This window comes from Lontra canadensis, unplaced genomic scaffold (genome assembly GCF_010015895.1).
Source record: "Lontra canadensis isolate GAN:19392208 unplaced genomic scaffold, GSC_riverotter_1.0 scaffold83, whole genome shotgun sequence".
Lineage (NCBI taxonomy): Eukaryota > Metazoa > Chordata > Mammalia > Carnivora > Mustelidae > Lontra > Lontra canadensis.
This window is the reverse complement of record NW_022631077.1, coordinates 4,978,450-5,001,978: the sequence shown is the minus strand read 5'-3', so window position 1 is coordinate 5,001,978 and position 23,529 is coordinate 4,978,450. Positions and strand designations below refer to the sequence as shown.

The window sequence follows — 23,529 nt, the reverse complement described above, 5'->3', positions numbered from 1 at the left end:
GTGCAGTACGTTAAATGAGGTTCATCAGCTTCACTAAGGATGTACAATGTTAAGTAACATTAAATTTCATTTGGCTACATCTTAGAGCACTCTTAATTATGTATGGGAAATCTGCGCTTCATTCTGGGTTTATACTAAACCGTACTAAATTCTTTACTGATCCCATTCTGAAATCATCTAAAACGCCGATGTATTTGCTTCATATTGAAAATTGATTTCTTTTAAAAAGCTCTCACACTAAACAAAGAACACATTTAGCACTATTATTAGGTCATAAAACTAACAGTCAATAAGTTTCAGTTAAATTTAGACCAACTGTGTCATGATCCAAGGCTCTGACCAGGACGAGATCTAGGATTCTATAATCACTCTCTGTAAACACACATAAGCCGTCTGAGTCACTGCCCCCTAATACAAATGATCTTCTGTTACCTCTCCCCGCTCATCTGTGCTACGTGCAAAGTCCATTATCCGGTCAACCTCCACATAATCTGGATTAAAAAGCTCATCTTCAATCTGCACCAAAGGACAAAAAAGTTAAAATGTTTATTTAATTCCTGAGAGTAAACGTTATTTCACTTTTCGCCAGACAATAATATTTTGGGCCACAGCAAAATAAAACTGATATTTGGCAAATTCTATTATATTAATTGAAATGCTACAATTTAGCAAAATCATTCCCCATGAGGAAATCAGATTTCTCAGACTTTGTTAACTGGGTCTTTTAATTACTGTGTGAAACCTTTTTACTGTGAGAGAATGTTTAAGAATATTTTAAATGAAGTGTGAAATTACAATTCACTAATGAGCAATCCAAAAGGCTTATGGCATGCAATGCATTTAGCATTCTCGAAACTATGCTTGCAATAAAGACTCGGAGCCATGCACTGTAAGTGCGATTGGAGTCTCATAACTACTGGAGTTGTCTGAGGCCTTATAGCATCATTTACAGAATGCTATTCCAAAGCTAAAAACACTGAAACCAGTGAATTTCCTATTTTAGTGTGAACAGTTTAGTGTGTCTGGTCGTCTTTGCCTACCAATATTAGTACCCCATTTGAATTTAGTCTTATTGTTAATCTAAGCATTCTAATGATTTATTTGCACTGAAAATAGAGCATCTGGCTAAAAATATTAAGGCTAAAGAAATGAGGCTTAAATAATTGGGTTATTTAGTCAACGCATTAACAATCTTTACAAAAGTAAAGTAATACTAACTTGCTTGCAAGTTATCGCCTATAAAAGAATAAAATAACAGAATATGGCTCAAAGAGAAATTACAGACTATGCCATACTTTAAAGAAGTCAGAGTCAGGCCAGTCAGAAAACAGAAGACATATTCATCAGTACCATAACTGCAACTAAAAGGCTTTTGCAAGACATATTAGAAGTCACTTAGACACTGTTCATATCCTCTAAATTACAGGTTGAAAAGATAAGCTGTTTGGTCATAGTCGGCTCAAGGATAGCAAACATTCTCTGGGCTCTGTGTCCATTTAAAACACCTGGTTTGGGTCCTTTGAACTCTGAATTATGAAAAAAAGAATCAGAAATACAAAAATGTGTTTCAAATGCCTCGGGCCCTTACACAGCATTGATTAGTAAGGCAAAAAATTCATTGAAATGTTCAGTTCATTTAAAATGTTAATGTATTAATGCACTGGCTTTGTCAAAAGCTTCTAGGTTCAGGCACACAACATGTATGCATTATTCATATACAGCATGAACACTGAAAACTTTCCATAAACTAGGTTTTGATGATAAAAGCTCCTTTTAAGACACCTTGTTCTTAAACAGCAGGTTTCATTGATGAATTAAAATCCTTAACCTTATTCCTGAACATTTCCAACTTGCTAGTGAGTAACCTGCATCATCATGCATGAGATGCAACTTCCAATTTAAACACAGATTTCAGTTGCAGCGGACTTACAAGGGTAACTAAGCTGAAATAAAGAATGCAAAAGCAGTCATAATTAAAAATGCCAAAGTAGCAGAACCATGGAACACCTGAAGCCAGGACTGTCTATGGAACAGGGTGTGTGTGTGTGTGTGTGTGTGTGTGTGTGTGTGTGTCTGTTTATAAACGAGAAAGAGAGGAAGGGAGTTGCTATCCTTTTGTGCTTGCCCTCAGATCATCTTTTCAGACTGGAGTTTATGCTACTTCCACTTGGGACAAAAATTAAGATTTCTAGTTGCCAAGTTACCACTCAAGATAATGTATTTCAGTTGTGGTACAGGTTATTCACATAGGGAGACCCAAATAGATAAAGCTACATAGCTAGGGCCAGGTACAAATCCCTAAATTGCATCTGACACTAGCAGAGTCCACACAAATTTCATAAACAGAACCAGGACTTAGGGATGGGGTTTGGGCCAGGGATGCGGGGGGACAGCTACCACTGCACTCTTTCCTTCTCCCTACACTGATCCATAGAAAAAAAGTCAACAGAACGTATGTCTCTTTCTAAAAGAAAGCCAATGATTTCAACTTGCCCAATGTCACCAACATTTAATCATCAAGAAGGGCACAAAAAATAGGGGACTTTATGATATTTCTTAGGAACTGCCCTTTCAAAAAAAAAAAAAAAATCACTTAGATATTCTCCAAGAAGTGAGTCACATGTGATGACGCCATTCCCCTCAGTGTTAATTACTGCACTGCAAAGAAGCTGAGTACTCAGATCAGGAAAGGTGGTGATGAGACATATGCCCAATAAAACCACCACCGCCCAATCACACATCTAATACAAACTTTACAATCTCCTGTTGGGAGCACGGAAATCAGGTTCCAGGAGAACACAGACTTGTCACCTGAGATTATAAGGATTTTATGACATAAAAATACTGAACACTCTTCCGTCCTCACCCCTCCATGTCCAAAAAGGGGAAGGGGTGTGAAGTAGGTTGTTAAACAGGTATTATTTTGCATCAAATTTCACACTTCTTTACAGTTTACATTCTGTTAACTCCTTTATGGAGAGGAAAACTAATAAATCAGCAAGTTTAATCTTTCAGTGTGAAGGTTTCTCTTTTATCTTCTTGAGGCTGTAAGTGAAACCAAACTGGTGAGCACAAGTCCAGAGACCCCAGTGAGTAGTCTGCAAAAGCATTTTTTAATGCAATTGAGTAGGCTGAAGGGGATCATGACACTTCTTTCAAAAAATGCAGATTTCCTTCCCTGCCCTAGGTATGGTTACCTTTTCATCATCGATAACTTAGGATAAAGCAAGATAGGCAAAGACATAACACCAATTTCTATACCATAGCACATCACTTGTAAGAATGAGTTTGGTAAAGTCCGTAATCAGGCATTAACTTGAACAGAAGAAATCGGCCACATACTTTCCTTAACAGAAGTAACTTATATTCTAGAAATTGTATTTAATAGTTACTGTAGAGTCTTTATACCTCACTAAGTCTTAGAACTTTTAACTACTTTTTTCATCTGCTAATTGTACTTTCATTACAAGATTTTAATGATACCATCATATTTCCACATAATATCATAGGGACCAGTATCTTCTAGACTAAGCAACAGGAAGAATGAGAAATTTCCTATTTACCAATTTTTTTTTAGCAATAACCAGTTACCAATATGCAAGTAACAGCACCAAATGAGGGAAACTAGTTTTTCTTAGTAATTTGCTTAACCTAAAACTCAAAACTCAGAACATTTTAGTAATGTTACTATTTAAGAAAATTAACTGGGTATTTCATACCTCTGAAAGGAATTTGTTCTGGCCCTGCTTTGCCTTAAATCGTTTGATCTTTTGCTGAATTCTCTTATCTTTTTCCAGATCTTCTACAGATGCCCATTGACAATGAAGATAAGAGCTAAAAGAATAAAATAATATACTTGAAACACATAGAAAATAATCTTGTTATTCCCCCAAAATCAACTAAATAATTAATGAAATAAGCGGTTTACCTACTAATAGAGGCTGCTGATCAACATTCAATACAATTATTCATGTTTGAGAATAAGAAAAAAATCAATAATTGTGCCTGAAATTTGTCTTTCGTCCTGAGCCTCCAGCTCTCTTATTTATCTCCCATTAAAAAAAGAAAAGGACCTACTAACAAAAGCTGTTTTCATAAGAGAACGGATTACACTTCAATACAAAACAATTAGCACTACAGGGTGGCCTTAATTATGAATTTACATTTTGAGCCTTTTATCATTAATTGAGAAATAAAAGGTTTTTATCAAGTTAAGAGAATTCTGATTTAAAACAGCAAAGGTAAACATAACTTAGTCCTTCCAGAGCAATCCAAAGGACGAGAACCTTCACCTATTCTCTGAACACCCATGCCCCACCAGCCCGTGGGCAATTTCTGCCCTCTCAGCCTCACTCTTCCAGGAGCTGTGAAATGCCGTCTCTTGGAACGCTGTGATTTTGTCGCTCTCTACTGCCTACCTGGTCCTCACACAGGGCAAGGCCCTCCTCCTCAGACTCACCACGGCCTGCTCCAAGCACAGGTGTTCTCTCTAACCCTATCTCGAACACTCTCACCCTCCCTCTTACTTCTCCGAGACTCACAGGTATATAGTTAATATTTTACGGTAGCTTTGACATTCTTTGGTTTGCTATTTCAATATTCTTTTGTACCATCATTTTCTCCCTGCCCCAGAGAGCCTGGACTATCTCTTCTCTCTCTTTCTGGTGAGGACATTAAAAAGAAATGAGGTGCCTGAATATGCACCTATTTCAAAATCAAGGTACTACTACTCTTAGAAATTACGCAGCATTCCAAAATCTGTCAGAAATGATTAATGACATGGGAAAGGCTTACGATATGAAGTATCATATCATTTATATTTATGTAAAGTCTAATACGCAAAAGGTAGGACTGATTTAGTCCTTGTACAATTGACTGAGGGAGATAAGGACGTTAAATACGTATGCCTTGATAGGCTAGGAGTCAATATAAACCCTGTACACACACGCACACAGAGAAAAGAGACTAGATGAAAATGCATCAATATGTTGATAATGATATTTTCTGGGTGGTAAGATTGCAAGTATTTTCTTTTCTACTTTCAAGTATTTTCCTAATTTCCAGTAAATAATACGCAATACTGTTTCTGCATATTATCAAGAAACAAGTATTTTAAAAATAACCGAGTCTAATCTCCTTCTTGGATAGAAAAAGGCACGGGTGCAAGTCAACACTGTCTGTCTACTGAGGTACATATGCCTTTCCAGCACCATCAGTGTGGCTGGAACGTGGGCACAGGCCTTTAGTGTCACTCTTCCTCTTGCAAACTGGGCTGAAATATTTGGATAGTGACTCTGTTTTACTAAATGGAGAAAAGCCACGGCCTCCTCCACTAAGATCAGAAACAAGGCAAGGATGCCCACTGCTTCTACTATTATTCAATATTGTATTTGAGGCATTAGCCAATGTTATTAGACAAGAGAAAACAACAAGGGGAAAAATAATTGGAAAGTAAGAAATAAAACTATCTCTATTTGCAAACGGTATGATTATATTACTGGAAAACCCTAGAGAATCAATTTGAAAACTAATTCAAATAATGAAATGAAATAATTTAGCAGTGTACCAGGATATAAAATTAACACACAGAAATCAATAGCTTCCATTTACACAAACAACAGTAGAGAAAACCTTTTACGTTATCAACAAAGATTAAATGCTTAGTCATAATCTTAACAAAAAAGGTGTGAAATTTATATAAGGAAATATTTAAAATCCTTCTAAGACACAAAAATAGAGCTGAACCAACTAGAAAGACATGCTTATTTTTAGATGGCATGACACAATGTCATAAACCATAAATCCATAAATGCATAAACAAGCATTTTTTTAAAAGATTTTATTTATTTGTCACAGAGCACAAGCAGGGAAAGAGCAGGCAGAGGGAGAAGCAGGCTCCCCACTGAGCAGAGAGCCCAACGTGGGACTTGATCCCAGGATCCTGGGGATCATGACATGAGCCGAAGGCAGATGTTTAACAACTGAGCCACCCAGGCGTCCCATAAACAAGCATTTTTATGGTGCTAGACAAGTTAATACTGACTTACATATAAAAATAAATATGCAAGAACATCCAAGAAAATACTAAAAAGGAAGAGTTTTGGGGGAAACTACATATACCAGATATTAAAATACAATTTAAGCCTTTATGAGTAAAACAGTGTGCTACTGGCTCAGGAACAGACAGGCAGACCAAAGGATTAAAATATGGTACAGGGCTCCTGGGTGGAGCACCTGATTCTTGATTTTGGCCCAGGTCAGGATCTCAGGATTATGAGATCAAGCCCAGTGCAGTGCCTGCTTGAGATTCTCTCTCTCCCTCTGCCCTGCCCCTGCTCGCTCTTTTAAAAAAAGAAAAAAAAAAAAAAGGTACAAATATGTTTCCAAATAAATATGTAAATTTAGTACATGATAAGGGTTACATCTCAAATCACCAGGATAAAGATGGACTTTTCAGTAATGGTGTTAGAACAACAATATTTGGGAAAATATAAAATTGGAACAAGTATTATTATACTTTATACCATACCCAAAATAAACACCAAGTGGATGATTAAGCCCCTATATACAGAAAATGAGACCATGCAGGTACCAGAGGAAAACATGGCAAATTCCTCTTTAAGCTGGTGGTAGGGAAAAGCTTTCTAGCTATGGCTCAAGAGCAATATCCAACAAGAGAAAAGATTAATAAATCTAACTACAAAAATAATTAATTTACAGTGCAATAAAAACAAAAAGTCAAAGGACCACTGAAACTGGGAAAGCACAGTTGCAACACAGAACACAGAAAAAGGACGAAAGCACAACAGAAAAGTGGGCAGAAGACATGAACATGCAACTGATAAAAGAAAATACAAAAATGGTCATTAAACTTACAAAAAGATATTCTCATTCATAAATTTAAAAAAAAAATCAAAAGCAAAATACAATTTCTCACAAAAAGTGAAACCATTACACTACGTTGGAAAGGTTGTAGGCAGAGAGGTGGTCTCTTTCATCGTCAGTAGGAATGCAGAGGGCCATCCTCTTATGAAAGGGAATGTGGCAATACCTAACAGAATTACATATATTTTCTCCTCTGAATACAGCAACCCCACTCCTAGGAATTCATCCTCAAACTGTGCCTCCAACAATCTGATAATATACACGCATGAGAATATATGTTATAGCACTGTCTGTAGCTATAAAACATTGGAAGCCTTTTACACGCCCACACACACAGGAGACTGGCTGGATGAGCGATGATACAGCCATGCCGCGGAGTACTACACAGCAGTAACAAAGAATAAAGAAGACCTTATGGATCGATATTGAGTAACTTCCAAAATATAGTATTATTAAAAAGCCAAGTGCAAATATCTAGTGATCATTGCTATTTTTGTATGTAAGAAAAAAGGGGAAAATAATATATGTATAAAATATTTTTATGTATAGATATTTACACACACACACACACACATACATATATAGATTACCTGCATGTTCATGCCCAAAAGTACAGAAAGGCTAAATCTGGGATTAATGAGAAGGTAAGTAGGGATTGAAGGATTGAGGGGAAGAGAAAAGGATGTGTCTTTGAGTACCCTTATGTAGAAGTTCTGACTTTTGAACCATGTGAGTATTTTTTGAACTTGAAATAAAGAAAATAAGTAAGATCAACAAGAATGGTGGGTAGTTGAGGCACCTGGGTGGCTCAGTCAGGTTAAGAGTCTGATTTCGGCTCAGGTCATGATCTCAGGGTCCTAGAACTGACCCCTGTGTCTGGCTCCCTGCTCAGCAGGGAGTCTGCCTCTCCCTTTCCAAACTCTGGCCTTCCCCCTGCTCGTGCTCTCTCTCTCTCTCATTCTCAAATAAACATATAAAATCTTGAAAAAAAAGAAAAGAAAAAGAATGATGGGGTGCTAAAATGGAATACAGATACAGATAGAAACTAAAGACCAAACTGAGTATCAAATAAATAACACAGCCACCCTGAAAGGGGCACAAGGGGAGGGGAAGAATTAACCCAAGGAAACTGTGAACCAAGCATTTAGCTTCCAAAAACCCTTTGGCTAAGCACAAAAAATTCTAAACACTGAATGAACTTTATAGATGGTAGGCTACTTTTTCACAAAAAATATGATCTAGTAAATTAGAAAACACTTCCTGTATATTCTAGAACTGACAAATAAACAAATACATTAGAGATAATAAGAGCCAGGTGTCTCATGGTTGAAGAAGGGAGTCATTACTATTGGAAGGTGAAAGGACTCAATGAACCCTGTCATGCTGCTGAAATAAAACCAAAACTGGATGCCTGGGTGGCCCAGCTGTTAAGTGTCTGCCTTTGGCTCAGGTCATGATCCCAGGGTCCTGGGATTGAGCCCCGCATCGGGCTCCCTGCTTGACAGGAGGCCTGTTTCTCCCTCTGCCACCCCCCCATGCTTGTATCCCCTCTCTCGCTGTGTCTCTGTCAAATTTATCTTAAAAAAAATACATAAAACCAAAACTATTGCTATAAAGGCATTGATTTTCATCACTGTTAGGTAAGTAGACACGTAGGTACACAGAAGTTATGTGTGTATGTGTAACAAACATATGTGTGTACATGTAACCTGTATTGCATACACGTGCACGCACACGCATGGACATGTGCAGGGGGCCCACCTAGCCCTCTCCACAGCGAGGTCCCAGGAGCACTGACTCCCCTGCAGTAATGAGCACACCTAGGACTCAGATTATGGTTTCTAAATGCCATTCTCCAGTATAAACAACCAAGGCTTTTGGAGAAATTACCTATTCCAGGACTTAAAGAAGTAAATTAGAACATGAGTATGGAATATCCTCTGGTGCCAGAGAGTAAGGAAGTGCTCAAAGAAGGATGGGGACAAGGCAAAGGGAAATAGGATCTGGCCTGAAGGGGTTCTCACTGGTCAAAGCTGGAATAATGTGAGCAAAAAGCATATCATAAATAATGATATGATAATAATGATGGCCCACTGAATAAAATAAGACTCCGCAAGTCTACAGAGCTACAAAGAAACAAATTTAGGTCAAATTCTCCCTTACAGCAGGAACCCAACTAATACATTTAGAATGGGTGATAGAATTAGTAAATCACCACTTAGCAACCATTAGCACATTTAAGAGTCTCAAAAATATCTTTCCAGAAGATACTTTTTTAATTACAAAAAGGAAAACAGGAATTCTTTATCCCATTTTGCAATTTTTCTGTAAATCTGAAATTATGTCAAAAATAAAAGGTCAACGGAAACTGTTAATTTTATGGAAATTTTAATTTCCCTTAGAACTCAATACTATCAGACAGAAAAGCTCTTTTTCAGAACTACATGTGCATCATCTCCCATGACCAACAAAGGATGGCAGGTCTCCTCTGGCCTGGCAGCGGTACCTAGTCACGAACCAGTCAAGCCCCTTAAGCTCCGCTTCTACAGGCTGTCCTAGATGGATGCCTACTGGTGGTGCCATTTTGTGGGAATCAATACTTAAACTTCTCTGCTCTGTGTTTGATTTGATAAATCTACCAGAGAACTCACCCTGGCTAACTTAGTTCTCTCCTCACTGATCCTGACACCTCCCTCAAATGACCCTGCAGAAAATCACGTCATATGTATCATCTCCTCATGCGCACACTCATCTTGCTCTAAGTACAAAATGATGACAACACCCGTCTAATACAGACCAAGCATTTTTTTATTGCTGTATTCTGTATGTCACTGTATGTCCTTGCACTCCCCCAATGACACTGGCAAGAGACTTCTGCATCTTTTCACTTGGGAAGGAGTCCTGCTCAGAAGCGCACAACTCTATTAGTTTAGTAACACAGTGCCGGTTGCCACAAGGGAGGGTGACAGAAACCATGGGCCCGATGCTTTCACATTCTAAGAGTAGGGTAAATTTTCTTAGGCTGTTTTGACAGCAACTCCCAGAAGCCTCTCTTTAAATTCTAGAATCTATTAATACGGTACTTGAGGTTCCTTGCCTTGAACATTTTTAATTTAATTTTTACATCATCCATGAAGATTTTTGTCCTTGTTCTGTGATGGTTGCTTAGACTAGAAAAAGGCCGCAAACTTCTTCAGCCAGATGACTACTGATCCCCACAACCACACTGCCTTTTCAAAATGAGTCTGGTCTTCAGTCTACGGTAAGCAACAACAACTCACTGTGTTCTTAATTCAGCTTCCTAAAGGCTATGCATTCGAATTTACTAAACAAAAAGAGACTAACAAAATCACAGCTGACTGAGTTTCAAAATGTGAATGATGTCATGATTTTCTAGAGCCCTCCCTGACAGTAGACATCTCAAGTGCCTGGCAGAGGAGGAAGAGTCACTCTGAGGACACGCAAATATTACTTAACTCACTTTTCTCTTATTGTAGGTGGTTTTATCCCTTCTGAAAAGAATTTCTTGATTATACATGAAAGCTAGTCAACTTTTATACCAATCACACATTTTCCAGAAAAATTAAATTCATGAAATTTCAAAGACAAAAGAGTTAGTAAGCAATGGCCTCCAAAGCACTAAATAAACCATACCAAAATTTCCCAATTCCCACTTCCTGCTTCATTTTTCCAATTACTTTTTAAATCCTTATTTAGAATTTAATTGGGGATCCTGATTAAAAGGAAAAAAAAATCACAGTTTACTTACAAGTTTTTGTATTTCACATAGAATTCCTCAACTTCTACCTCCTCTCCAGAGTCCTTCTGCAACAAAAGAAAATTTTCAGGCACATGCTTAAAACCAACTATCAAAATAATCCAAAAGTAATGATTTAGTCCCAAAGGAACACAAAACAGGCAGGACCAAGGCAGCATGGGCCGTTCTTGTGAGGATGAGCACGGTGCGAGCTGAAGGCCGCCAGGGAGATGAGGACTCATGCACTTAGGCCCATGCTGCTACTCGATGGGCTACAGCTCCTACGACATGAATCATTTTAACTCCTCCCTAACCACATGCAGCTTCATTCACAACAACCTGACCCCAAACCTGGCTCTCTGCCAAACCCACAGTGTTAAGTAGACGCCAAGTGTACCATTTTCTCAGGCAGCAGCCAATTAGCAACTGCTCTCCTGAATGCCATATGTATTATTTTTGGCTGCCTCGTGGCAACTTTACATTGTGGGTTTTGTAATGTTTTAAAATATTTAAAAGACATTTATTCCTCCATATAGTTAATAACTCTAAACAAGAAACCATATAAAACTAAACCTTGTTCTTCTGCTGTAATATCAGTGCATCACAATTCACAGTTTTAGTTTTACTCAATGGTACAATTAAAATCTCTCAGACAAGATGTCTCACACACATAGCAGCCAAATAAAATTAACACTCCAACTACTACATTTAGGTAAGGTTAAAATCGTGATACTCATCAGCCGAATCAAGAGTTCGGTGGTAAGATTATCTATACCATTTCCCTTGATCCCACCTACTGCTGTGTATGCAGGAGATACCGCTCAAATGATATTTTAAGTATCTCTTTCAATATTTTTTTCCCTTCTGGTTTTAGGCTGTTAAACAAGTCATAATATGTAATTTTCTCCTGGAACGTTGGATCAGATAAATCAGGGATGAAAATGTAAACACCACTTACAGAGGTTTAGGGCTTGCTTTTACACTCTTACAAGTGCACCCAAACCTGCCTGGAGGGTCACACTTGGCGAAGCTGCCTCAGAGATGCTGCGGAGAAAATTAAGGCAAGCAGGAACATGGCAGAGGACAAACAAAGGAGCAAAGACTTCTAGACTGGATGACAAGCAGGCACAGGCTCTGCTCCAAGAGGCTACAGTTTCCCTCGATCCCTAATCTGCAAGCTGCTATCAAAGATTGTGAACTTCAACTTTTCTTTAAAACCCTCACTTTTATCAGTTAAACCTAAACTTTACACTGTTTCTTCCACCTGCGTAGGGATCAGCAATTGGAAGACAGGATATTCAAGTGTGTGGTCAAAGCCCATTCATATCTGGTTCGAACCTAACACCTACCAATGATCATAACCATAAACAGCTTTTTAACCAACATATAGAGAAGACTATCGATACCCCAAATGTTCGGTTGTCCAAAATAGGAAAAGAAATGTTTGCCAGATACCCTCAAGAACCAGGAACATAAATCTGGAATCAATTTAGAAATAAGTTCTAGTCAATTCAAGTGACAATCCATCCAGCCCCCACTTTACTTTTTTCAAGCCCCAATGTTACCTATTCTACTCACATGTTTCAGCAGTCATTTGAAATGTATTATCTCTGCACACAACTGGCTATTCTAGTAGAAAGGCCAAGACAAGTCAGAAGACAACCAGGCTAAAGGGAAAGCCAGGATGAGCCTAGATCTTTTAACACCTGTCATAGCATTATCATGAAATTCAGTCCTAGAATGGAATTCTACCGTTTTTACTCTTTTGATGCTGATTATATTTCTTTCAATTCAGAAAGCGTGTTTCAAAATTATGTTATCTTTGAAGTAATAAAACAACAAAATAAACAACAAAATAAAACCACAAGGTTTATGGTTTCCTGATTTTCTTCTTCCCAATCCTTCCTCCTATACTGTCTTTCCCATCGCATTCTAAATAGTCTCACCGGCCCATTAATTTCCAAGTGGGCACCAAGGTACACAGGATCAACTCTGGAACCAGAGGGATAGTTTTCATTCTGTCCGAGTCCTGTTGCCAGAAAGCTCTGACTCACAGCCATCAGCTATCTGTCCCGGACTTTCATCAATACCCATTTTCTTGTCACGATCAGCTATTCCTAGGAGCCTGCCACGGGAATGCCTAATAAGAGTGTCTAGAACTGTCTGAGGGACAGCAATTAGGTTCCAAGGCGTTCTGTAGTAGCCCCGGGAGCTGGGGTAAAATTCTACCAGGGCCTATTTCTTCTGGATGTCCCAAATTATAAGCCTGTTCTTTGATTAAGTGACCGCCCATACTGGATCACCTTCTTGCCCCTAGAGCTGTAAGTAGAGCTGTTTTGTACCTTTTGTTTCCCATAAATACGCTCTTGCTGACCTCTTCTGCTTTATTAATAGCAAAACAATTAATAAAAGTATGTGAATTCATAAGCCCTCAGGAACACCACTTTAATTATTCACTAAATGGCAGTTTGACCAGCCTCTGGTGATAGTTGGAAACAGCCCCAACAACTAACCCCACATCCAACTTTCAGACACCGTCCTGTAATGGGCATAACCAATGAATAACTGACTCATAGCACTACTTCTGGACACGCATGCATGCACGTGCACATAAAGAACCGACAGATTTATTTTCTGGACAACTACTATTAAATTTGAGAGCTCTCTAAAGTAATTTCATGTGTTCAGTGGAATATTTAACAAAAATGTGTATATCTCATTAGACTCCAAAGCTAGTCTATGAAAATCCTTATTATTCATATGAAATTTGAAGTTACAAATATATTAAGCTATACTTGTTCCCATCATTCACAGGAACCAGAAACCCTGACCAGATAATAAATCGACACCTTTGGCCACCTGGATTCTACAACAGCAATCCAGTAAGTGGTAATCCTGCAGCCTAAAATAATGAATGACCTTTCCTAAGCATTCAAAGCTAAACTATAGTGCCAAAAGGGAAAATGCTGTTACATAATTTACAACAGAAAGAGAAAGCACCTTGATATATCAATAAAGCAAAGGTACAAATCATTTCCTCCTCCTGACCCAACTGATTCTACTCTACCAGAGATAGCAAATCATAGTTCACTTACAGAGAAAAGAGGACATAATAAATGCGATGAAGCGTTTTGCCTGCTTTACATACTATTTGTTGTTGTTATTAGTGGGTTCAGCTGAAGAGGCTTAAAACAAATACCCTGGAATTTAAAATTAGCTCTTAAGAAAACATATGGGATAACTTAAAGAAACAAAGAATTCCACGAAATAGAATCAGAATTCACTTTTAAAACTATTTTTGGCCTTCCGATACAAAAAGGATTCAAATCATTATTCCCCAAGGACAGATGGCTCCAAGCAGAAAGGGCTACATGACGGGCTAAATGTGGAAAACGAAAGAATTAAAACGTTGTACAGTCCGAAAGTCCATTCTTAAATATACCATAAAATTCAAATACAAGAATCAGCGACATCCCTTCCGCTGGATCTCACACACATGAACGTGAGTTTAGAATGACACACATGCCTGAGCCGTCCCTAGTCAGCACAAGGCGCTGAATCATGGAGGCCCTGCCAGATGAGCTCTGCGTCTACATGACTCCCTCACAATGGGAAATGATTCTCAGGCTACAACGATGAGGTCAACTGACGTGGAAAACCATCATCTGAGTCCCCACTATGTGTCAGCACCATGGAGGGTACGCTCAGAGAGCTCCCAGCGAGTTTCTGTAGCGCTGCCAGGGGGAGATAAAGGCCCCTTCTCACAGCTACTTCTTCAATTATTCATGGTAAGAGGATGCAGACCAGCAGGCATAGCTAGAAGCCACAGGAAAATCTCAAATTTCCTTTTGTTTCTATTTGCCACACTTTCCTCCGATGTTAATAAAGCTGATACCTAAAGTAACTATTTCAAGAACACTACCTGTTGAAAAAGTTGGTACCTGCTCATGTTTATAACGTTTGTATGGTTTTTATCACACTTTATGAAATACTAGTCACGTACAAGCATGACGCGTCAGTGGGCTCTATATCTCGTCCGTACTTTAAACCACACCTCAAGGCTCCCCTCCCCTTCCGGGGCAATTTCTCCATTCATCTTCGCCATCCGAAAATTCCCCCCTACTCAACAAATACTCTACCCTCCTATAAAAATCAAGTGATTCTTCACCTCCTATGAGAAAACCACCCCGGTTGTCTGTCAATGGTAATAATACCGATTTCCTAACCAAGGATACCTACCTCTCCAGGGTCATGAGAAAAGAAAATGAGTTTTAAAGTGGGCAAAGCAGAAAGAAAAAGCAATGTCCTACATAACCCGCACTCTAGGTAGCTCTGAGTAGTAGAGCTAATTACAACGTCCACCCCCAAACCTGCCCAGTGCGCCTGCTGAGGCACCAGCAGCTAGGTGAGAAGCCCTACCTCCCGTCCGAACCGCAGGCTGTTTACTCCAGCGAGTCACTTCAATTCTGTGAAGGGGACTGTTCTTTGAAGCATGTCAAGGATTTAAACTTTACCACATATCTACAATTCGCAAATTACCGGTTCCAGAGTCATTAGCAGGACAAAAACACAACCTTTCTAATGAGCTAAACAGCGCTCATTTCTGCTTGAACAGGTGGGAAATTTGGTTGAAATTTCATCACTTAATTTATCAGAGAGGAAGTCATCACGTTCAAAGAGTCAACAGAAAGCCACTCCGTTATACCCCTGCTATCCCCTACACTCAATTTGAAAATATCTTGATATGTCATTCTTGATTATTTTCATGTGAACTAGAGTTGCATATTCTGATAAAAATCCACACTCTGATAACACAATAGAAAAGCAAACCGTACTGCAACAAAAGTAAAGAGAAATGCCCTGCTGGTCTAATACCATTTTCAAGGGTCTCCAGACAGTAGCATTTGAAAAGCAAAGGTTCCGTATTTGATAAGCCTGGGGTCTCACGGATTCCTCCATGCCTCCTCTCCCTCAATGGGAAGTTACACTTTGTATACATCTCACATTTTGGTTGGGCTGCTGCCTTCGGCTCGGGTCATGATCTCAGGGTCCTGGGATCGAGTCCCGCATTGGACTCTCTGCTCAGCGGGGAGCCTGCTTCCCTTCCTCTCTCTCTTCCTGCCTCTCTGCCTACTTGTGATCTCTCTCTGTCAAATAAATAAATAAAATCTTAAAAAAAAAAAAAAAAAAAAGAAAGAAAGGCTGATTTTCCACCAACCTGGAAAGCAAATATGAATAAAGAATTGCATTTGACAATGATTCAAGCTGAAAGACAGATGCCCTATATGTAAAGGACATCATTTTCTCAGGACACCAGAAACTGTATGCCGAAATATAGAGATGCATCTCGATGACTATGTAAAATAAAATAAAAACAAAATAAAGCATTTCCTCCAACTGGGCAAGAGAGAGATGGTTGGGATGAAAGGGGGAATCTCGATCAGGAGAAGAAAATGCAGTGTTACTGGACTGCTTTGTCACTGAGGATATATGTTCCTCAGTGACAAAGTTATCAGACTCGTGAGAGGTACTTAGAGTTCATCTTTGCAAGACCAACATAAATTTTGACTAATTTTGAAGAAATCATATTGAAGAAAGTCATATTATCTTTAAAAACTACACTGAAGGGGCACTTGGCTGGCTCAGTCAGTAAGAGCATGCAACTCTTGATCTTGGGGTTGTGAGTTCAAGCCTGATGCTGGGTGTAGAGATTACTTTAAAAAAAAAAAAAAAAGGAATCTTTAAAAAAAAAATTATACTGGAAGTGGTTCTGCATCTCACCTTTGCAATGACAAATAAAAGATATTAGTGAGTATTTTAACTGGATATGAAGAATGTTATGAAAAGTATGAGAAAACACCTGCTCACTAAAATGATAAACCTGCATCTTGTGGGGGGGGCAGGGGCAGGCAGGGAACTTTCCTAAGGGAGATGAGAGGTAAATTCATGTCTATGATTTTTATGAATATTTTTGAAAAAGGCAGACTATGCCTCTAAAAGCCCTATACAGTTCTTTGGTGACGTCTGAGTCTCTTGTCTACTCTAAAGGGTGTAATAAAGCACTTACTGAAATTTCCATTTCATCTGGGGCTAAATATCCCCAAAGTTTTATATTTGGCTATAAATCAAACAGGATTAGAAAAATCACCAAAAGTGTTGTTGTACAATAATGGTTGTTGTACATCAGTGCACTTTTTAAAGGAAATTATAAAGCAAAAAACAATTTAAGAGCCAGACATACACCATAGGTTTGGATCACTCCAAATGGTGCTTACCTGTTTTTTTACTGAACGACTGCTCATGATTTTTTCTACCACTGGACCTTCTGCATCAACAGATTCCTAAACAAAACAAAACAAAATTTAAAAAAAAGTAGAATAAATCAGTCCAAATGGAAATCTTTCATTCCATGCTATAAAAATAAGAAATCATTCCCTTTGCATATCTATCCCCTTTGAATTCTTGCCCTTTAAACCACTGGGTTCAAAGTCGCCAGTGGGAAATATGACTGAAAAGAACAAGACTCTCACTCTCCACAAAGGCAAAAGGAAGATCTGTGTTTATTACTTCATGATTATGTGGTTTAGTTACGTGGACTGGTGTGGGTCCCTAAAGCCAGAGAACATTCAGAAACTCCAGCCGCCAAGAGAAAATAATCTCTGCAGGACAGCAGTCAAAAGTATAACTTCTCCTCATCTATACCCATGGGGTAAATGTACTCATCATTTTGTTATTGTAGGCAGCTTTCATCTATGTTGGTCACATAAAACATTATATAATAACTTAACATAGCACAGATTACCAAATAAAGTAAAGAACTGCATTTAATATACTTTGCAACGGGTTACCAGTTTGTTAACTAAAGTACAGTAATGGTAACAAAAGGGCATTTAAAAAAAAAAAAAAAAGATCTTTACAACAATCAATGCTACTTACTACCCATATTTGATACAAACTATTTTATCCATCATTTACATTGCACAGAAAATAAAGTATGCCCTGCTGGGTACTACAAGGCAGTAATTTCATAAAGGGGTTCTGACGGTGCCTAACAGCAGGAGACAAGCTTGAGTGGTTTATTAAAGTCCCCGAAGCTGCAGCCCTGAATTCTTCAGAGGTAAATTCACCCTCCTTGCATCCTAGCTCTGACTCTTCCTCAGCACAGACCATTAATTCTCCAAAACTGTGTCAAATTACATATCATAGGCTTATACAGAAATAAGTTTCAGCAAGCAGGGCTTTCTAAAAGGTACTGCTGCACAAGCTCGGCCCCACAGCACGTCAGCCAATAGTAGCTGAATGTTCTCCGGCTCAGAATCCCAGGCTTCCAGCTAGGAGCTCTCTGGTCCACCTTCTCCAAGGCACGTGAGAACCACACGGGAGGGCCGCTGACCTGCTGCTCCGACTGCGAGGTGTTGGAGGGGGAGTCTCTCCCAGCAGCGTCCGCATCATCTGCCTCCTCATCGGAAATCTTGAACTCCAAATCTTCCGTGTATCGCTTTCTCTTCACCTGCCTGCTGGAACGTCTCTTCTAAAACAAAAACAAAAACAAACAAACCCAACAGAGCAGGTTTAAAAAGCCATCACTGATGCTCTTTATAACTTTTCAGTTGGTACGATATACATGTACATTTTTTTTAATTAATCTTGAAGAAAAGCTGATGAATTTAAGCCTGTACGTCGCCTAAGAAACCAGAGTGGCAATGAACATGACGGAGATGGGGGAAGTCTGGAGTCAGCCACGGGGGACTGGGCGAGGCTGGGCTGCTTCCAGCTACCAGACCTTCAGCCGGGGACTATAAGCAACCACATAACTGATTCTTTACTTGGGTGGCACATCGCTCAGAAGTGAAAACAGTACAGAAGCTGGATGACAGCTACATAGGAATTCCTTTTACTATTCTCTCTACTTCTGTATGTTTTAAAATTTTTCCTCTAATGAAAGGTCTGCAAAAATGAAGGCATTAGAAGATAACCTGCAAATTATAAAGTTCCACATAAATACTGAAATAGTACTTCAGAGGGCCATTTAAATAAAAGGTCTTCATTTTAATTTTGGCAATAGTCTGAAAATTTTTGAAGAGATGAAGTACTGAATGGCAGAAGTGATAATGAATGACTACGAAAAGTAATTTTACTTTTTTTGGTTAATTTTTTTTTTACCACACTGATGAAAATGTGAAATCCTGGTAATAGGTATTACTATTACCTATTACTAATAGGTATTAGTAAGATTATTGGCAAAATAGGTCCCCTCCCACCCCACGGTCAAGAGAACACACTCCACCTCTGCAGGACAGTGTGGTCATGGCTATCAAAATTTAAAACGTGCCCACCCTTTGACCTAGCAATGATGCTTCTAGTCAGGTACATAACATATCTTCAGAATGGCTGCAAGATACCGCAATTGTTCTTTAGACCCAAACTCTTAGATCTTCAGAACAGCTGCAGGATAAATTGTAAAATAAAAAGAAAAGCAAGTCACGTAATAAGAAGTAGCTTATAATTCTATTTAAGATCTCTTTGTGTGGCTCATCAATACATAAACTCAAGACAAGGACACTGAATGTTTTGTGTACTTCTCTATGACTCAGTGCACATGTCCTTAAAAAAAAAAATGAACGTGTATGTTTACGTTTTCAATCACACAAAAAAAATCTGAAAAGACAGATAACAAATTATTAGCAGCTATTAATTCTAGGGAGTGAAGTGAATGGAGCAAGAGGAGTTTTACACTTTTTGTTCAAAATAATCCTGTATTGCTAGACCTTTCTGATGAAGAATTAGTTTTGTGAGTTAATGAAAAATGGGGAGAAATAACTTTTCATTAATATGTGTATTTGATAAAAGCTAACATAACTATAAAATGACATGTGTAAGTTTTAAATCACTGTTAAGTGTAAGATTATAGCTTGTAGATGAGTTTAGGAAGCACACCGAATGAATAAAAATACTGAGAAAAGTAACACTAGTGAACCTTTTACTAAGAACTACAAAATAAAACTTTAAAAAAATTTTTTTTTAAGATTTATTTATTTATTTATTTGACAGACAGGATCACAAGTAGGTAGAGAGGCAGGCAGAGAGAGAGAAGGAAGCAGGATCCCTGTTGAGCAGAGAGCTGGATGCGGAGCTCGATCCCAGGACCTTGGAATCATGACCTGAGCCGAAGGCAGAGGCTTTAACCCACCGAGCCACCCAGGAGCCCCCAAAATAAAACTTGTTAAAGAGACTCGTGAATTGTAAAGTTGGTCAGTTAGGCAGAAAGGCAAGTCACCCCACCATGCAGAACAGAGGAGAAACAAGCAAGGACATTCGTGGCTCAAGTCAGGACCAAGGAAGCCTAGCACCTTGCCTCAAAGGGTAAGACAGTTTTTTTTGTTTTTGTTTTGTTTTGTTTTTTAATGTTTCTGCTCTCTCTGCTCTCAAGAGGGACTGTGAGGCAGCTCACAGTGCCAACTCGATATAATATGACCATCAAATGAGTTGTTGGAGACTATGAGCTCTTAGTCCTAACACAGTTGTGACTGCAGAAGGGCAGGGGTTCTGCCATCTGTGACCCTTCCCCACACCACCAAGGCAGTTTGAACTTGTGGGCCCTTAAAATGAGCGCTGAGTGTCTGAATTAGCCCAGGTTCTCACTATGTGACCTTGGACATGTCTTGTGGACCTCAGTTTCCTGGTCTGCAGAATGGGGTTAATGATAGTTAACTATGTCATAAGTATACTTGAAGATCACATAAAGCAATTAGATTACATAACAGAATTCACTGATAGCATTTAGAACAGTGCACGGTACATATGAATGCCAAATGAAATCAGTAGGTTTAAAGTCATCATTAACTAGCTCCACCTTTCCAAAAAAATAAAAAATCAGTAAGCACTGAGGCTACAAGGTCAGACTATGCTGCACACAGCTTCCCTTCTCTCTTCACAGAGCTGATCTCTCTTCCCAACTCCTGCTCCTCTTCCCAATTAACCACTCTTTACTTCTCAACTGTCCATTTCTTTCAGATATAAAAGGCTGTTAAGAGGAATAATATTTCAATTTTGTAAAATTCAGCATAATATCTGTATTTCATCTAATATATCAATTTAACTAAATTGAAATGGACTGATCTATATTTTCCTCTTGTCGTCCTTAACCTAAGGAGGAATGTGCTACCAGTGATGCACCTGTGATGTTTTATCAGGCTGCCCTGCTTGGGGTCATGTCACAGTACTCGTTCTAGCTTAAGTAACTGAACAGCCTACAGGGAGCCTAAGACAAATCCCCTTTACACTGAATATCACTACTGAAGAAATGTTACAGTACAATAAAACAGGAAGCTTTTTGTTTTCTTGAGCAGAAATTTATGATTGGTGGACATAACTGTTTTTACTTGTGGAAGTTTGTCCTCACATTAACTTGGTATTACAAATCTATGCAGTGGTGATGAGGTCAGTTAGTAGTGGATACAAAGTCACTTCACAGGAGCAAAAAATCCCCAAAATACAATTAGAACTCAATTTTTTTCTGAAAATTTAACATATTATTATGGCTTTCTGCCTTCTAAATAATAACTGATCTTTCACTTACTTGCGGTATCGGAATTCCTTTTACAATTTCCCAACATAAAATTTATTACATAATATGCTTCTATTATGGTCTGTTAAACTATTATGATTTGAAAGATTTTCATGAATTAAGACAAAGTATAAACATTCCATTTTAACCATAACTCAAGGGGCTCCTGGGTGGCTGAGTCAGTTAAGTGCCTGCCTTCAGCTCAGGTCATGATCTCAGGGTCCTGGGATTAAGCCCCATGTTGGGCTCCCTGCTCAATGGGAAGCCTTCTTCTCTCTCTCCCTCCCCCCAAAGCCCTCCTCATTCTCTCAAATAAATAAAATCTGAAAAAATAAATAAAATAAAATACAATTAAATTAAATTAACCATAACTCAAAACTTCTGAACTGACACTAAAATAATAGGTCAACTTGTTAAACTTGGATTGCTTTAGAAAAGTTGCATATAATTAACATGGCTATACCAAAGAGAAGACTTACACGTGTTTTCAATATCTCTCCGCTATAGTACTTTGAGATACAATTTTGAGTTTACATTATATGGCATTTACTAGTTTAAACCAATCACAGAAACCAAGAACTGTTAGCCCTTTATGCATAGGATACAGGAAGAAACAACAAACAGCAGACAGCATCACTTCCTGTGTCAGGACACAGAGGAAGACCTGCCTTCAAACCCTGTGTGGTTGTTTATATGAGCTACTGAACCTGCAACAGTTATGCACTAGCCAATTAGAAAGGATGCACTGATGTTCCTTTGAACAGACTGGCCTTTTTCTAGAACTGAAATGCAGAAGGAAAAAATGAGTATTTCATAAAGTCTATGTCTCTACAAATACAAACACTTTTAAGAAACAGCAGCGTTATTTGTGAGGAAACAATGGAATTTTCTTGACCTGTGTGAATAAATCTGTTTAATGGTGTCCAAATACTACTGCCATAAAGGCCCTAGTTGAAGCAAACATGATGCAGGAAAAAACACCCTTACGTATAAAAATAAAATTTAAAACCATCCAAATACTTTAGTTTAAAAGTCCCTAAGCAATTAAAAAAAAAAAAAAAAAGACATCCACTTACCTTTCCTATCTCTTCAGTGATGTGTAAAAGGAAATTAGAAAATTTACCCAAACGGCCAGAGGCATCACAAGTTAGTTAAAGAATCAAACCAAACAACATTCATTCACACGTACTCTCTTTCCTCTCCTTTTTGGGCCCTCTTAGCTTAAGCCATTCCGTGACATTTTAGACGTCAGGGAGTTCTACTAAAAAACAAACAAACGGGGTGCCCTGGCTGGCTCAGCCAGTAGAGCACGTGACTCGTGATCTCAGGATTGTGGGTTTGAGCCTCACATTGGGTGCAAAGATTATTCAAAAACAAAATCTCTTAAACAAACAAACAAAACAAAACCCTAACTTTCTGAAATTCTTTAGGAGAGAGCTGTAAATGGCATATTTTTTTCTTTTCTAACTTTTAAGCGGCTTGGTAGATAGTACAGATAGCAAGTACTCTGAGTGGACCAAACACTCAGAAAAAGGCAAGCAGGCTGTTAGGGGCAGACTTCTGATTCGAGCAGGGCTCCTCGGTAACTGCTCCTTGATAACTTAGATGTCATTCACTGAAGTGACATTCTTAGCCATCCCAGTGGAACATACTGGCATGCTTCCAGAGAACGTAACAAGGAAATAATTTTTAACAGTCACGTGGAAGGGCCTCTTACCTTATAGTCCAATCAGTAAAGGCAGTGTGCTTTACAGGTAAGAATCTAAATCCCTAATGTTTATTTCAGTTTTTCAACTGCTTCCTACAAAATTCTCCAAGAGTCAGGAGAATCTAATACTGAAAAGTTCTGCACCACTGCGATCCAGAAAGTCACAAACTTGTTCACAGAAACTTATTACATGACTATAAAGCTCAACTCTGGCTCTCGAATGTCACAAACCTTAAGACAAGCTACAGATTACACGTTGGTTTTTTTAATTCTGCAAAATAAAAGAATTGACAAGCAACCGAACGTCAGAGAAAATGACAAATGTGAAAGCAGCTTTACACGAACCAATATATCAACAACGTGTTAACACTAATATATACATCAACATCGAAAGGTACATTTACAGAAGTAAATGAAGATCCTCCATTTTCTTTATCACGGGGTCAAAGATGACAAAACCAAGAAGTTGGGGGTCTAATTTCGTGCTGGCCCCCAGCTCTCACCATTATGGCTCTAGTGTTCCAGACAACAATAAAGCCACCTTTAAAGCAGCTCTATAACAAAGACAGGGGAGGTCTAGTGTACTTGATACACAGCTAAAGTTACCCATGC

At 38.6% G+C, this 23,529-nt stretch overlaps 1 protein-coding gene across 8 annotated transcripts in view; it reads right to left on the bottom strand.

The window, feature by feature from the left end:
• Positions 1–23,529, bottom strand: part of CHD7 (chromodomain helicase DNA binding protein 7) — a 187,586-nt gene that overhangs the window by 47,133 nt on the left and 116,924 nt on the right. For all 8 annotated transcript variants that reach the window (XM_032882612.1, XM_032882611.1, XM_032882619.1 and 5 more), the window contains 5 exons: positions 18,036–18,173; positions 16,918–16,983; positions 10,655–10,710; positions 3,720–3,834; positions 433–516 (listed from right to left, as the gene is read on the bottom strand). In XM_032882612.1, coding sequence (XP_032738503.1) covers positions 433–516; positions 3,720–3,834; positions 10,655–10,710; positions 16,918–16,983; positions 18,036–18,173 — 459 coding nt within the window. The remainder of the gene's footprint in view (positions 1–432; positions 517–3,719; positions 3,835–10,654; positions 10,711–16,917; positions 16,984–18,035; positions 18,174–23,529) is intronic.